The sequence below is a fragment of the Perognathus longimembris genome, chromosome 2 (genome assembly GCF_023159225.1).
Source record: "Perognathus longimembris pacificus isolate PPM17 chromosome 2, ASM2315922v1, whole genome shotgun sequence".
NCBI classification, from domain to species: domain Eukaryota; kingdom Metazoa; phylum Chordata; class Mammalia; order Rodentia; family Heteromyidae; genus Perognathus; species Perognathus longimembris.
In genome coordinates this window covers 44,193,123-44,207,703 of record NC_063162.1, presented here as the reverse complement: position 1 = coordinate 44,207,703, position 14,581 = coordinate 44,193,123, and the positions used below count along the sequence as shown (strand labels likewise).

General features: G+C 38.3%; 1 protein-coding gene and 1 non-coding gene across 3 annotated transcripts in view; both read right to left on the bottom strand.

The window, feature by feature from the left end:
* Nucleotides 1–14,581, bottom strand: part of Ccar1 (cell division cycle and apoptosis regulator 1) — a 48,029-nt gene that overhangs the window by 20,964 nt on the left and 12,484 nt on the right. For both annotated transcript variants that reach the window (XM_048338902.1, XM_048338903.1), the window contains exons 5-14: nucleotides 13,126–13,158; nucleotides 9,333–9,526; nucleotides 7,559–7,673; nucleotides 7,162–7,354; nucleotides 5,675–5,804; nucleotides 5,284–5,445; nucleotides 3,669–3,894; nucleotides 1,717–1,830; nucleotides 968–1,134; nucleotides 20–230 (exon numbers count right to left, since the gene is read on the bottom strand). In XM_048338902.1, the coding sequence (XP_048194859.1) occupies nucleotides 20–230; nucleotides 968–1,134; nucleotides 1,717–1,830; nucleotides 3,669–3,894; nucleotides 5,284–5,445; nucleotides 5,675–5,804; nucleotides 7,162–7,354; nucleotides 7,559–7,673; nucleotides 9,333–9,526; nucleotides 13,126–13,158 (1,545 nt within the window). The remainder of the gene's footprint in view (nucleotides 1–19; nucleotides 231–967; nucleotides 1,135–1,716; nucleotides 1,831–3,668; nucleotides 3,895–5,283; nucleotides 5,446–5,674; nucleotides 5,805–7,161; nucleotides 7,355–7,558; nucleotides 7,674–9,332; nucleotides 9,527–13,125; nucleotides 13,159–14,581) is intronic.
* LOC125347466 lies at nucleotides 1,264–1,330 on the bottom strand. Its single transcript, XR_007210235.1, has one exon. It is a non-coding gene; the product is annotated as a small nucleolar RNA SNORD98 (small nucleolar RNA).

The window sequence follows — 14,581 nt, the reverse complement described above, 5'->3', positions numbered from 1 at the left end:
AGGGATTAGCGTTCAGTGCCTGTTCTCCATCAGCCTCCTTGCGTTCACCCTGAAGCTTCTCGACCAGCTGCTGCTTGTATCCTCGGGAGAGGGTTTCCCACTCTGAGCGGGTGGGAAGGCAATGCCAAACATCCGGGAAAAATAAAACCACTGTCTCCACATGAGCTGGAACTGTACGCCCCTTGTGGGTCTCCTCAGGGCGATGGTAGCGAATCTCTGCAAAACGGTACCTGTTGCAAGGGAAGAAGCATGTTGGAAAAAAAATTCTAATATACATTTTAAAGACCCTAGTTCACTTGTAGCACATCAAGTAAAGAAATTTTGCTGCAAGAACTTGAAGTTGGTCTAAAGAAAAAAAAATTATAGAAGCCATAGTTCCTCTTTTGGTACATTTGTACAATATTTTATTAGGTAAAAGAATATGCTCCCAGAAAGCATTATCAAGTTTGATGACACAGCTACCCATATCTTAGAGAATACCTGAAGAAGCTGGATAGCCATTCAGATTTCATGTGCTAAAAAAAGAATATTCTCAATTAAGTCATAGAAACATATGAAAATACACATGACAAATAAGCCTCAAGAGAAAATATGGCTGAACAAAAATAACCAGCAACTACACCATTTTGTAACAAAAGAATTAAAATGAAATGAAGTTATCTCTTGACGATCTTCTCCAGCTATACATGAAATGAAAAGTATTTTCAACATACATCCAACTTGAATAGTACAGCATAATGAAACATTTAATTACAATTTCAGTTTATTTGATTAGTTCTCACTCCTTTCCCCCCAAAAAAACATTTTTGGCACCAAGTAAAATTTTGCTACAAGTGGGGATTTTCTTTTGAGATTACCTGCATGATGAATGTTGCTAAAATAAGGAAGGGGAAAAGGCTGGTTGAAAAGAACCTCTACATAAACTATCACAAAAACATTTCTAATACAGAAATAAATTAATACTTACCATTGTGTGCATACACTTAGATCAATGCCTGTCAGGGCCTTACAACAACGAATAGCAGTCTTAATCAACACAGAGGGATCCTTTTCTGGGTCTGGTCCATCCAACGAAGGAGACCAGTGACCTCCAATGGCCATAGCTTCATCCTTGCCTTTCATGCCCACTAAAAACTAATTCAAAACAAAGAAACATTTACACATATGATGTACCTATTACATTACAAATAAGTAGTTGAAAGGAAAGGTACAAACCTTTCCAGTATGATTTTTTACTACCTCTGGAATCTGTCAGTCAAGGAAGAGTTCAGGGTTCATCATTTTCCACACTGCATTTCAGCAATGGAATAGGATTTACACATCATAACTCATCCTTAAAATACTTTATCATAAAGAGCTATTTTCAAGAAACAAGCTACAATTTGAACTTGAACAGCACCCTTAAAAATCTGAATCCCATTAACACTTTACTATGCTACAAATACACCAAAATAGCAGCTTAACTATTTGTGTAAAATGAGGCCTGGTAATAATTGGCAATAAGAAAAACAGCAACATCACTGACTTACTTGTACTTTAATAATACTAACACTTTTCATAAAGTTAAAAACAGACTGCGTTAGGAAGAAAATATTTAAAACTTAAAAATGCAGTTTTTAAATGTTATGTACACATATAGTACACAAATATATACATAAGAAAAGAACTAAGATACGTGAATATATACCTAAAGTTAAGATAAATGTTTCATTATACCTTAACAAGTCTAGCAGGATGCTGAAATCCATCTCGAAGTTCTTGTGGGTCTTCAGCAAGAGCACATGACTTATGATACAAATCTTCCATACTAGGGCTAGCCATCAGCATTACCTATTATAGTCAAATAATTCAATCCTGTCAAAAGTCTAAAGCAATGTAAAAGAATGAGAAGTACTACTAATTAAACTTACATATTAGACTGACTTTTAAAAATATTAAAATGGAATATAAATGCTATTTTAAAATGGTATTGGATACATTATAAAGCTTTAACTTTTCAAAACATGACTTTTAGATCAATGTTTTACAACAGAAGAAAACTGCTAGGCACAATGGTTCAAATCTGTAACCTACTACTATGGACATTTAGGCAGGAGAATCATGAGTTCCAGATTAGCTAGTGAGGTACATAACAAGATGTCTCAAAAACAGCCAGGCACTGGTGGCTCACACTTGAATGCTAGGTACTTGGGAGGCTGAGATCTTAAGACTGTCATTCACTCATGCCTGTAATCCTAGCTACTCAAGAAGCTGAGGGTCAGGGTATGAGCCAGCCTGAGCAAAAAAATCCAAGAGATGCTTATTTCCAGTTAATCAAAAAACAAACAAAAAAAGCTGGAAATGGAAGTGTAGCACCAACTTTGAGAGGAAAAAAAAGTCAAAGGAAAATGCTAGGCCTAAATCTAAGTGCTAGCACATGTGCACACATAAACATATACAGACACAAACAAAAAAACAGAAAACAAAACCAATAAAAACCCCACACCAAGCTTGTCACTGTGGCTCATACATATGATTCTAGTTGCGTAGGAGGCTGAAAATGCAAAAATGATGAGCACAGTTGCATACACCTGTCACCCCAGCAATAACAGAAAGCTTAGAGCAAGTAGAGCTGGATGCAAGTGGCACATGCCTTTAATTCTAGCTATTCAGTAAGTAAGCTAATATCAGGGTACAAGCCAGCAGAAAAGTGAGACACTGATGTTTGGAAGTTTATCAGCAAAAAGCCAGAAGTAGAGGTGTGGTTCAAGTAGTAGAGTATACAAACCTTGAGCGAAAAACTAAGGGACAGTGCCTTGACCCTAGAGTTCAAGACCCTGGCACAAAGATAAATATATAAATAAATAAAGCAAGTGGATGGTAGCTCAGGCTCACCCTCAGGGAGGAAGCAGGACTCTATCTCAAAAATAACCAGCACAACAAAAAAGCTAGAGAGGCAGTGGAGCATACCTATAACCCTAGCTACTGAAGAGTCTGAGTTCTGACAATTAGTTTGAAGCCAGCCCAGGCAGGAAAGTCAGTGAAACTCTTATCTCCAATTAAGTACCAAAAAAGAGAGGGAGGGAGGGAGGGAGGGAGGGAGGGAGGGGAGGGAAACAGACACACAGACACCCATACACACAGGGCTGGAGATGTGGTTCAGTGGTGGAGATCCTTTTGCCTGATGAGGGAGAGGTCCTGAATTCAAACTGCAGCAGGGGGCAGGGAAGGAAATAGGGGAGGAGAAAAAGAGAAAGGAGGGAAGGAAGGTGGGAAGGTGGAAAGGAGGAGGCAGAAAGGAAGGGGAGGGAAGAGAGGAAACTAACACTAAGCAACATACTGAGTGTCACTCTGAAGACTAATATTTAGTACATTCACCCAACAATAAGTTTTATCTAAGGCCATAGGAAGGCAGAAGGCATGTAATACTCAATAGAATCAGCTTTATTTCTATTTCTATGAAGTCTAAAATGTTTAAAACAACAGCTACTGTCTTATAGCTTCAGATTTGGGGAAGAGAAATTAAAATTATATTATGTAAGTAGCCAACATATAATCAGGCAAGAAGAAAAACTTAGGCACTCAGGTCTTTTATCTAACAACCAGTTCCTAAAATTTTGCCATGTATTGTCTTATCACAAACAACTACTAAAAAAAGTCAAGCTGTTATACGGTAGTGGAATACAAACCTTTGCACTGTATAAGTGATCAGCATCTGGTGGATCAAGAATGGCCATATTTTTTTCTAAAGATTCAACTTCTCTGTGCATTACATAGAAATTGCAGTAATTTCCCAGCTGAAATGGTCTTGACAAAGGGAAAGCATCCACCCATGTAAACTGAGCATCAAAAAAGTCACTAGGTATATATAAATTCTGATAACGGCGCCTTAGTTCCATCATGTCACAACTAGGACTGAAAAACAGATAAAAGTAATGAACAGCCTTAATACCAAAGGATTTACAAACATTCACTTAATGCTGAAGCTAAATATATAACCCAACATAAAAATCAGCAAGATGAAAATGGACAAATATTAACAAGCTACATATTTGCAGAAAGACATATGAAAGCCAAGAGCCAGTGTCCTAGCTACTCAGGAGGCTGAGATTAATAAGAGACTGTGGTTCAAAGCTAGCCTAGGCAAAACAAGCCTAAGAGACTCCATCTCCAAAAATAATCAGCAAAACAACAGGCTGAAGGCATGACTCACTTGTAAAGTAAGCGAGCAAGCTGAGCAAGCTGAGCAAGCACAAGGTACAGAGTTCAAACCCTGGTACCAGCAACAACAAAAACAGTACTTTCAAGTTTGTATACTCATAGTTCTGAATAAATTGTACCTAGGTGTTACTTTTACTTTTCTATTTTGTATCTACTTTATAATCCTTTGAGAAGACCCTTTCATATGAATTAACTATAACCCAGCTCCAAAGAATATCAGAATAAAACGAGTTCTGCCTTAGCTAAAGTATGCATTAATAAAAAAATTATTCATAAAAGAAATGCATATAAGCATAACAGTAAACACGAAGTTAGTAACTGAGTGCCCCTCAGTCAAGTTTATACTATGAAGAAAAAAACAGAATTTTTTTTTTTGGGGGGGGGGGGGCGGGGATAGCCTGGGCACTGTCCCTGAGCAATTCAGCTCAAGGCTAGCTCTTTGCCACTTCCAGTTTTCTGGTGGTTAATTGGAGATTAGGTTCTCACAGACTTTCCTGCCCTGGCTGGCTTTCAACTGTGATGCTCAGATCTCAGCCTCCTGAGTAGCTAGAATTACAGGGGTGAGCCATCAGCACCCAACTGCAGTTTTTATTCTACAGTAAGCTCCTAGATCATACAATCAAATTAAATAAATCCATGTGAAAGTAAAATCCAAATGTTGTTTGGAATATCCACATTCCTCATGGCCTTCACTATGTGAAAGATAAAGTTTTTGCCTTTTAAGATCTGGCATATATTTGTAAAGATGACTTCCATGTTACTAAGAAGCAGAGCTTTCAAAGGATAGACACTGCAAGGTAAATCAATCAGGCAAAAGGCAGAGAAGTATCTGTTAAAAGCTTAAGGGCTGGGAATGTGGCTTAATAGTAGAGTACTTAGCATGTATGTAGCCCTGGGTTTGATTCCCCAGCACCACATAAACAGAAAAGGTCAGAAGTGGCACTGTGGCTCAAGTGGTAGAGTGCTAGTTGAGCAAAAAAAGTTCAGGCAGTGCCCAGGCCCTGAGTTAAAGCCCCATGAATGGCAAAAATAAATAAATAAAAATAAACAAACAAGCAAATAATTGGAAGAAAAAGAACCTACCAATCTAAAGAAAACTTGGAAAACTGCACTGTATAACGAGGAACAACACGTCGAACTCTCCGAGGTGATCGCTCTCTCTCCCTTCGGGGAGATCTCTCTCGGGAACGTTTCCTCTGAGGTGATCTTTCTCTGGATCTACGTCTTTCTCTTTCCCTTTCACGACTTAAAGCAAATTATTTTTAAAATTAGTAATACTTTTGGTATTATGGAATAGTTCTTTAATGAGATACATTTACTAGGTAAACAAAATTCCAAAGAAAACTTAAATTGTGGCAACATATATTATGTAATTTACCATCATTACCATTTCTAAGTGTACAGTTCAGTGAAACTAGTACTTCACATTTTTGTGCAGTCCTCTCCACCATCCTAGGGCATTTTTACAACATACCTTCGGTCATCTTTCCTGTTAGGTACTTGATCCCCTCTGTCATTCCTTCCTGAAAATCTAGAAGGTGGATCTAACCTTCGTGTTGGTTGGGGCTGTGAAACTATGCGAACAGGAGGCTGCAATAAACCAGCTTTAAAAGATACAGAAAAAAATTTAACTTGTTAAAACAGTTCAACAGCATTAATTACATGGTTGAATTACAAAGCCAGCCAAATAACTGGAGTCACTAAAATTGCTTAACTTATTTTAGGATATCTGACTATTATTCAAGTTGACAATGTACTATTTCACATATTTTTCCCAATATTCCAAGTTTAAAAATTCATTTTAAAATCTTCTGTTTATTTTCGATTTCTTAGGTACAGTACAAAATTTAAATAATTATGGAAAAATATAAAGTCCTTCATAATGCCAATTTTTAAATGCTCATTTTCATCGTTCAACATTCTGCAAGGAATGAAGAAATTTTTCAATATATGATTACTCTCATTACTGAATTAAAAGGTATCTTAGGTAAACAATCACTACATATCACATAAAGTAAGGAACATGAAGATAAAGCATGAATAATTCATTCTTTCCATTAACATGATATATGAGATTCACCATCCCTTATTCTGATACTACTTTATGAAGATATTAATTCCTTGTATCTTTCTTCTCTCTTTTTGTGGGGGGGAAGGGGAGACACTAGGGTTTGGTCTTGGGGCCTACAACTTGAGCCATGCCCCAGCTCTACAGTGCTCATCTGAATTATTGCTTGACAATTTGTAGCAGGAAAAACTCAATTCCTTGTCTCCTAAAAAATAAACTGTCATGCCCTAGAAACATATAAGCAGCTTTCAATTTAATAGCATGTTCCCTGGAACTTATTGCAAAAGAAAGCAGTATTCAAATGTAACAGAGAGCTGGGCACTGATGGATGACTCATACCTGTAAGTCTAGCTACTCAAGAGAGTAAGATCGAAGGATCGCTGTTCACAGCCAGGCAGAAAAGTCTGTAAGACTCTTATTTCCAGTTGACCAGAAAAAAAAATCAAGAAGTGTAGGTATGGCTCAAGTGATAGAACATCAGCCTTGAGTGAAAAGCTAAGAAAGACTGTTCTAAACCTGAGTTCAAGTCCCAATACTGGCACATGTACACACACACACACATTTTTCAAGTTAAGAGTAGTGATACATAGTCCCAACAGTGGGGAAGCTGAAGTAGAAAGATCAGAACCAATTTTTCACAGAAGCAAAAAAAGGAATTAAGTCTATAAACTGTTATCTTTGGATTTCTATTTCAATGAAGTTATTTTCATCACTATAAGTAATTAAGTAAAACACATTTCCTCTGAAATAATCTAGATACTTAAGAACACTTAAGCTTCCTTTCAGGTTTTCTTGATGTCCCTGTCATTTTTGTAAGGAAAAGAATACAATTGTTATAACTTGTATTATATGTTAGGCTGAAACAAAAAGAAAAGACATACTGAATACACTACCTTTCTGCTGTGGCTGCTGTAAGAGAGGCTGTGGCTGAGTCTGTAATAGTGGTGTAATAGAAGCTGCTGAAATCTGGGCCTGTAGAAGTGATTGGGGCTGGGGCTGAGCCTGAACACCAAATGTCGTCTGTGGTGCAATTGGCTGAAGTACAGCAGGAGGAGTCTTCAGTAAAGGCTGAGTTTGGGACTGATTCTTAAGGGGAAAGAAAAAAAATTATAAACAGTACAAGAAATGTATCCAATGCCTAACGTATGAAATTGTGACCTCTCTGTACACCAGTTTGATAATAAAAATTTGAAAAAAGAAAGAAAAAAAATTTTTAAGAGAAACTTACTTGTAAATCAGGAGACTCAATTATCAAGTTTTTATACTACTTAACATAATTGTTTCATGTACCTGATTTGGTAGTGTTTGTATTCTTTGTGCATTCCACTTAAAAGGCATATTAGGATTATAAGTAGCTTCAACCAATACTCTGTCACCCACTTGGGGGGTTTTCCCTTTGACAGCACTGAAATAAAAACAGAAATTCAATTAAAAGAATTTCCTATACATAAAAAAATTTATACATAAGAGCAAGCATCTCTCTCAAAAAATATTTATATGCACAGTATTTTAAAGTATATTACACCTAAAATGAAAGCCTAACTTTTTTTCTTTTTTTTTTTTTGCCAGTACTGGGAATTGAGCTCTTTCCCTGGTTTCTTTTTGCTCAAGGCTAGCACTCTACCATTTGAGCCACAGCGCTGACTTGCGACTTTTTCTGTTTACGTGGTGCTGAGAAACAAACCTAGAGCTTCATGCATGCTATGCAACCACTCTACTACTAGGCCACATTCCCAGCCCCCTAACAAGCTTTTTAAGAAAGCACATATTGGCTGAGGTCATGGATCAAGTGGTTGAGTAACTGTCTATCAAGTGGAATGCTCAGATTTCAAACCCCACAGCTGTCCCTACCTCCGCACCCCCAGAAAACCAAGAGCCTTGAAAAACTTCAAAACTGAGCCAGGCACAGGGGGCTCACACCTGCAATCTTAGCTAGTCAGGAAACTGAAATCTGGGGAACAGGGTTCAAAGCCAGTCTAGGGAGGAATAGTCTCTGAGACTCATCTCCAATTAAGTGCCCCAAAAAGCCAAAAGTGGAGTTGTGGCTCAAGTGCTACAATGCTAGCCTTGAGCACCAAGGCTCAGGGATAGTACTCAGGCCCTGACTTCAAGCTCCAGGACTAGCCCAATATCAATAAATAAACAAAAAGAAAAAAAATGATGTTCTAACTCGTATAAATAAACAATATTATATCCCCCAGTCTACAGTATTTTTCTAATCTTATGAGTATGATTGGCTTTTACTAATACAAAGATTTGAAAATTAGCAAGTCCAACTAGAGAAAAACCTTGAACAGTAGATTATTAGCTGGTCTTTCCCAAATATAATGATCCTAATGAATATCAACAGAAATAGACTTGACGTATCTAAGGAAATTCATGTTTCTTGCTACATGACTAATCTACTACTTTAAGTACTACTGTGAATGTTAGTCCATCAATCTTTTGATCCTAACATTATGCAATTAAAAAGTTAACAATAGGCTGGGAATGCAGTTTAGTGGTAGTGTTTGCCCAGCATGCATGAAGCCCTGGGTTAGATTTCTCAGTATCACATAAAGAGAAAAACCCTGAAGTGGCACTGTGGTTCAAGTGGTAGTGATAGCCTGGAGCAAAAAGAAGTTCAGGGATAGTGCCCAGTCTCTGAGTTCAAGCCCTAGGACTGGCCGGAAAAAAAAAAAAAAAGAGAGAGAGAGAGAGAGAAAAGGTCTTAGGGACTTTCCTGCCCAGGCTATTTTTAAACCATGATGCTCAGATCTCAGCCTCCTAAGTAGTTAGGATTACAGCCACCAAGACTTAGAAGACTATGAGCACAAAAGTCCAGGGGCAATGAGCAGCAGGTCCAGTAGTTCAAGCTCCAAGACCCGCGCACACACACACAAATTACAGCTAAACTACAATCTTCACCACAATTAAATGCTCTACACCAAACACATGAATCTGTCAGAATGATGGAAGGTATAACAAGGATCAAGATGCATTTTATTCATAAAATGACATGTTAATTTGAAACTCTTTTGTAAAGATAAAGAAAATGAAACTACCAACATCAAATAAAGTGTACCTAAGCTGAAAGAATACATCTTCATCCACAAATCCAAAGGTATCATGTAGCTTTGTGACCACTCCAGTGAAAACTCGCTGTTTCTGAGGTTGGGTTTGTTGCTGACTGGACCGTGGTGTTGGATATGATACGGTTATCTGTGCCGCAGGTTGAGGAGTAGACAGGCTAAGGCTTGTAGGTAGTGCAACCGCCGGCTAGCACACAAAATCAATTATCATATTAACATACTAACATAAAAATCTCTAAAAACTAAAATGACTGTTTACAGCTAGCCTTAAATCTTCAAATTTGTTTACATGAAGTTATAAAACATACAAGGACATCTTATTAGAATCAATCTGAAAAACTACATTATTTTCAACCTATTTAATCAATAAGTTAAATAAGAAGTGTTTTCATAGGCCATACCAAGGAAAAAAGTACAGTAAGTTTCAAAACCATTATTTTAGTTCTTAAGTAGAAATTCAAAATCCACTCCAGCAATTAGGTGCTACTGTCACACTTGTAATACTAGCTACACAGGCGGCAAAGATCTCAGGATCTTAAATTTGAAGTTAGCCTGGGCAGAAAAGTCCTCTAGGTTCCATCTCCAATTAATCAGCTAAATGCAGAACTGGACTCACAACGTAAGCAGAAGAGTGCCAGCCATGAGCAAAGAGACTGTGAGGCTCTGAGACCTAGCCCTGGTCCCGGCACAAAAAGAATACAAACCACACGGGCTGGGAACAATATGGCCTACTGGTAGAGTGCTTGCCTTGTATACCTGAAGCCCTGGGTTCAATTCCTCAACACCACATATACAGAAAAAGCCCGAAGTGGCGCTGTGGCTCAAGTGGTAGTGCTAACCTTGAGCAAAAAGAAGCCAGGGACAGTGCTCAGACCCTGAGTTCAAGCCCCAGGACTGGCAACAAAAACAAAACAAATAAACAAAATCTAGGGCCATAAATGGTGTTAGTGGTTCATGCCTTTAATTCTTTAATACTTAATAGACTGAAAGTAGAAAGATCTTGGCTTATGGTCAGGTAGGGTAAAGCAAGTTCATAAAACCTTGTCAAAAAAATAATCAGCAAAATTAGGCACCGGTGATTCATGCCTCTAATCCTAACTCAGGAGACTGAGATCCAAGGATTATGAGTCAAAGCAAGTAAGTCAAGAAAATCCATGAGACTCAACTCCAATTAATCACTAAAAAAGCTGAAGTGGAACTGTGGCTCAAGTTGTACTGCACTACCCTTGAGCAAAAGAATTCAGGGACAGACAGGCCCAAGTTCAAACCCAAATGACCTGCAAAAAATAAAAATAATCAGCAAAATTGTGGGGCACTGGTGGCTCAAGCCTGTAATCCTAGCTACTCAGGAGACTGAGATCTGAGGATCCAGGTTCAAAGCCAGCCTGGGCAGGAAAGTATTTCCAGTAAACTAAAAGCCACAGTAGATTAAGTGGTAGAACACTAGCCTTGAGTGAAAAGAAGCCAAGAGGCCTGTCCCCAGGCTCTGTGTTCAAGTGTCAAAGTTTGCACATGCGCGCACACACACACACACACACACACAAAACCAGCAAAAATAAAAGGGTTATTAATGGAGCTCAAGCATAGTAAACACAAAGCCCTGTATTCAAACCCTACAGCCAAGAAATAAATAAAAGATTAAAAACAAAACAAACAAAGAAACTTCTGGGACTCATATATGTTTAATATTTTCTCCCCTTCTGTGCTATACCTTCAAACACTAAAGTAAAAACTTTTATTTAATGCTACAGAAAAAGTAAAGTATATCTATAAAATAAAATTTTGGCATAAGGAAACAACCCAGATGCCCCTCCACAGATGAATGAATCAAAAAAATGTTACCTATACACAATGGAATACTACATAGCAATTAGAAATGGTGAAATATTGGTATTCACAGGGACATGGTCAGAACTTGAACAAATAATGTTGAGCGAGACAAGCCTAGAACACAGAAAACAAAGGGGCATGATCTCCTTGATATATGACTGTTAAGGAGGGGGGTGGGGGGAGACAGTAGAGACCAGGTCTGTGAAACCAAAAACTTCTTGTCAAATGGTGTTTCCCACAGGTTTGGGTCAGCGACCCTGCATTATATAAGTAAAACCAAACAACTACTCAACATATAAAGGTCAAAAATAGACCTCTCGGTGGATCACAATAGCTCAAAAGCTATGTATGCACGTTCATATAAGACTAATGTTCACATATTGTCTACTGTCGACATTACATTTAATTTAAAGCCCTAGGCAAATTTTATTTGGCGTAGGCCACATGGCTACTGTATATGTTCTTGGTACACTGTGTATTGTATATATGTCTACCTGACCTAGGAAAGGGAAAGAAAAAGAGGGTGTAAGATATCACAAGAGGGCTGGGGATATGGCCTAGTGGCAAGAGTGCTTGCCTAGTATACATGAAGCCCTGGGTTCAATTCCCCAGCACCAAATATATAGAAAACGGCCAGAAGGGGCGCTGTGGCTCAAATGGCAGAGTGCTAGCCTTGAGCAAAAAGAAGCCAGGGACAGTGCTCAGGCCCTGAGTCTAAGGCCCAGGACTGGCCAAAAAAAAAAAAAAAGATATCACAAGAAATGTACACACTGCCCTACTATGTAACTGTACCCTTTGTGCATAATACCTTGTCAAAAATTTTTGTTTAATTAATAAATAATTTTTTAAAAATTTTGGCATGAGACTTATTCCTAGCTACTTGGGAGGCACAAATTGAGCGTGTTACAATTCAAAACTAAAAAGTACTGAGATTTGAGACCAGCCTAGGCAAAAACATTCTGAAGACCTCTAGGTGTGATAGAATAGCCCTGCCATCTCTGTTACACAGTAAGCATAACTAGAAAGATTGTGCTTCAGGCTGGTTCAGGCAAAAACCTTAAGGCCCAGCAAAAACAAAACAAAAAACACAGCAAAGAAAGCTAGAGGTACAGCTTAAGTGGTAGAGTGCCTGGCTAGCAAGTATGATGCCCAGTTCAAAACGCTAGTACCACACACATGCAAAAAAAAAAAAAAATTCTAACTTACATCCTACAAAGAAAAGATGAGGCAAGGGTGCATAATTCAAATAGTAGGACACTTGCCTAGAGAGGTCTAGAGTTCACACCCGTTACTGAAAAGAAAATAGTAGGGGTTCGGAATATGGCTAAATGGTAGAGTGCTTGCCTAACATTCATGAAGCCCTGGGCTCAATTCTTCAGCACCACAAAAACAGAAAAGGGTAGGAGGAGTGGCGACGGGAGCTGCCTTGAGCAAAAAGAAGCCAGGGACAGTGCTCAGGCCCTGAGTTCAAGCCCCAGGACTGGCAAAAAAAGAAAATAGTAAAATAAAAAAGGAAAAAGAAAATGTGAGCTGGGGACTATGGCCTAGTGGCAAGAGTACTTGCTTCATAGACATGAAGCCCTGGGTTTAATTCCCCAGTACCACATATATAGAAAATGGCAAGAAGTGGCGCTGTGGCTCAAGTGGCAGAGTGCTAGCCTTGAGCAAAAAGAAGCCAGGGACAGGGCTTAGGCCAAGGCCCAGGACTGGCCAAAAAAAAAAGTGAAAGCAGCACAAGGCCCTAAGTATAAACCCAAATACTACAGGAAAAGAAAAAGAAAAGGAAGAAAAGGTAATGTTATAATAAGACTTCACACTATAAAACAGCTTGACCTGTAAACAAAACTCACAAACTACGATAACACATTCCTATATTTACTTAGCAATATAAATGTCACAGACATTTGAATGAAGACCTAAGCAGAAATAAAATAACTGAAAACCCAGGAAACTAACCTGTGTTAAAATGGTCTGCTGAGGTTGCTGTAACTGAAAGAAAGAAAAATAAAAAGGAATCAATCAGAATTGATTTACAGATGTCTTTTAAAATACCTTTTAGGTTATTTATTTATTTATTTATCTTTTTTTTTTTTTTTGCCAGTCCTGGGGCTTGGACTCAGGGCCTGAGCACTGTCCCTGGCTTCTTCTTGCTCAAGGCTAGCACTCTGCCACTTGAGCCACAGTGCCACTTCTGGCCATTTTCTGTATATGTGGTGCTGGGGAATCGAACCCAGGGCCTCATGTATAGGAGGCAAGCACTCTTGCCACTAGACCATATCCCCAGCCACCCCCCAAAATAAATAAATAAAATAAAATACCTTTTAGGGGCTGGGAATGTGGCTTAGTGGTAGAATGCTTGCCTAACATGCATGAAGCCCTCGGTTCGATTCCTCAGTACCACACAAGCAGAAAAACCCACAAGTGGCACTGTGTGGCTCAAGTGGCAGAGTGCTAGCCTTGAGCAAAAGAAGCTCAGGGACAGTGTCCAGGCCCTGAGTTCAAGCCCTAGAACTGGCAAAAAAAAAAAAAACAGAACTTTTTATTTTATTTCAACTTTTTTGGTGTGTGACTGTCTTTTATGATAAAGCCCAAGACAGCCTTTAATTACCATTCTCCTGTCTCATCCTTGTGTGATTAGAGGTGTATACTATCAGACTTGGCAGAAAATTGCCTTTTAAACATTACATTATTTTTTTTTAATGAAATGTAACATATCATTAGGTATAATACTACCTACAACTTTTTAAGCATTTGCAAATCTGATATAAATAGCTTGTTCCATAGTAATCACTTAGCTACATTTAATTAAGTTTGAGGATTGATTTTTTTTTTCAGGACATGTGAAAACAAACCATTACATTTAGTAATGGGGAAGATATCTAGTACTACAATGTCTTAATCACCATGTTGAAATAGAACTCAGTATCACCAATCTTGTAATGACACTAAAAAATAGCAATGAAATTGGATATAATGACATTTATACCTGTAATCACAATACTCAGGAGGCTAAGGCAGGAAGACAAGGAATTCAAGGTCAGTTTGGTCTCAAAAAATGAACAGATTATGAAATGGTAATCCCTCTGTATAACACCTTAATAACAATAAAAGTATATTTTTTAAAAAAAAACCCAACAAGATGAGTGCTGGTGCCTCATGCCTGTAATCCTAACTACTCAGGAGGCTGAGATCTTAGGTCCCAGCTCAAAGCCAGTTCAGGCAGAAAAGACTGAGATTCCCATCTCCCCATTAACTACCAAGAAAATCAGAAGTGGTGCTGTGACTCAAAGTGGTAGAACAAAAAGAGCTCAAGGACAGGCCCTGAGTTCAAGCCCTATGACTGACAAAAAGAAAAGAAAGGAAAAAAAAATTAAAAAATAATCAAAGCCCTGGCCATCCAACTCATATATAT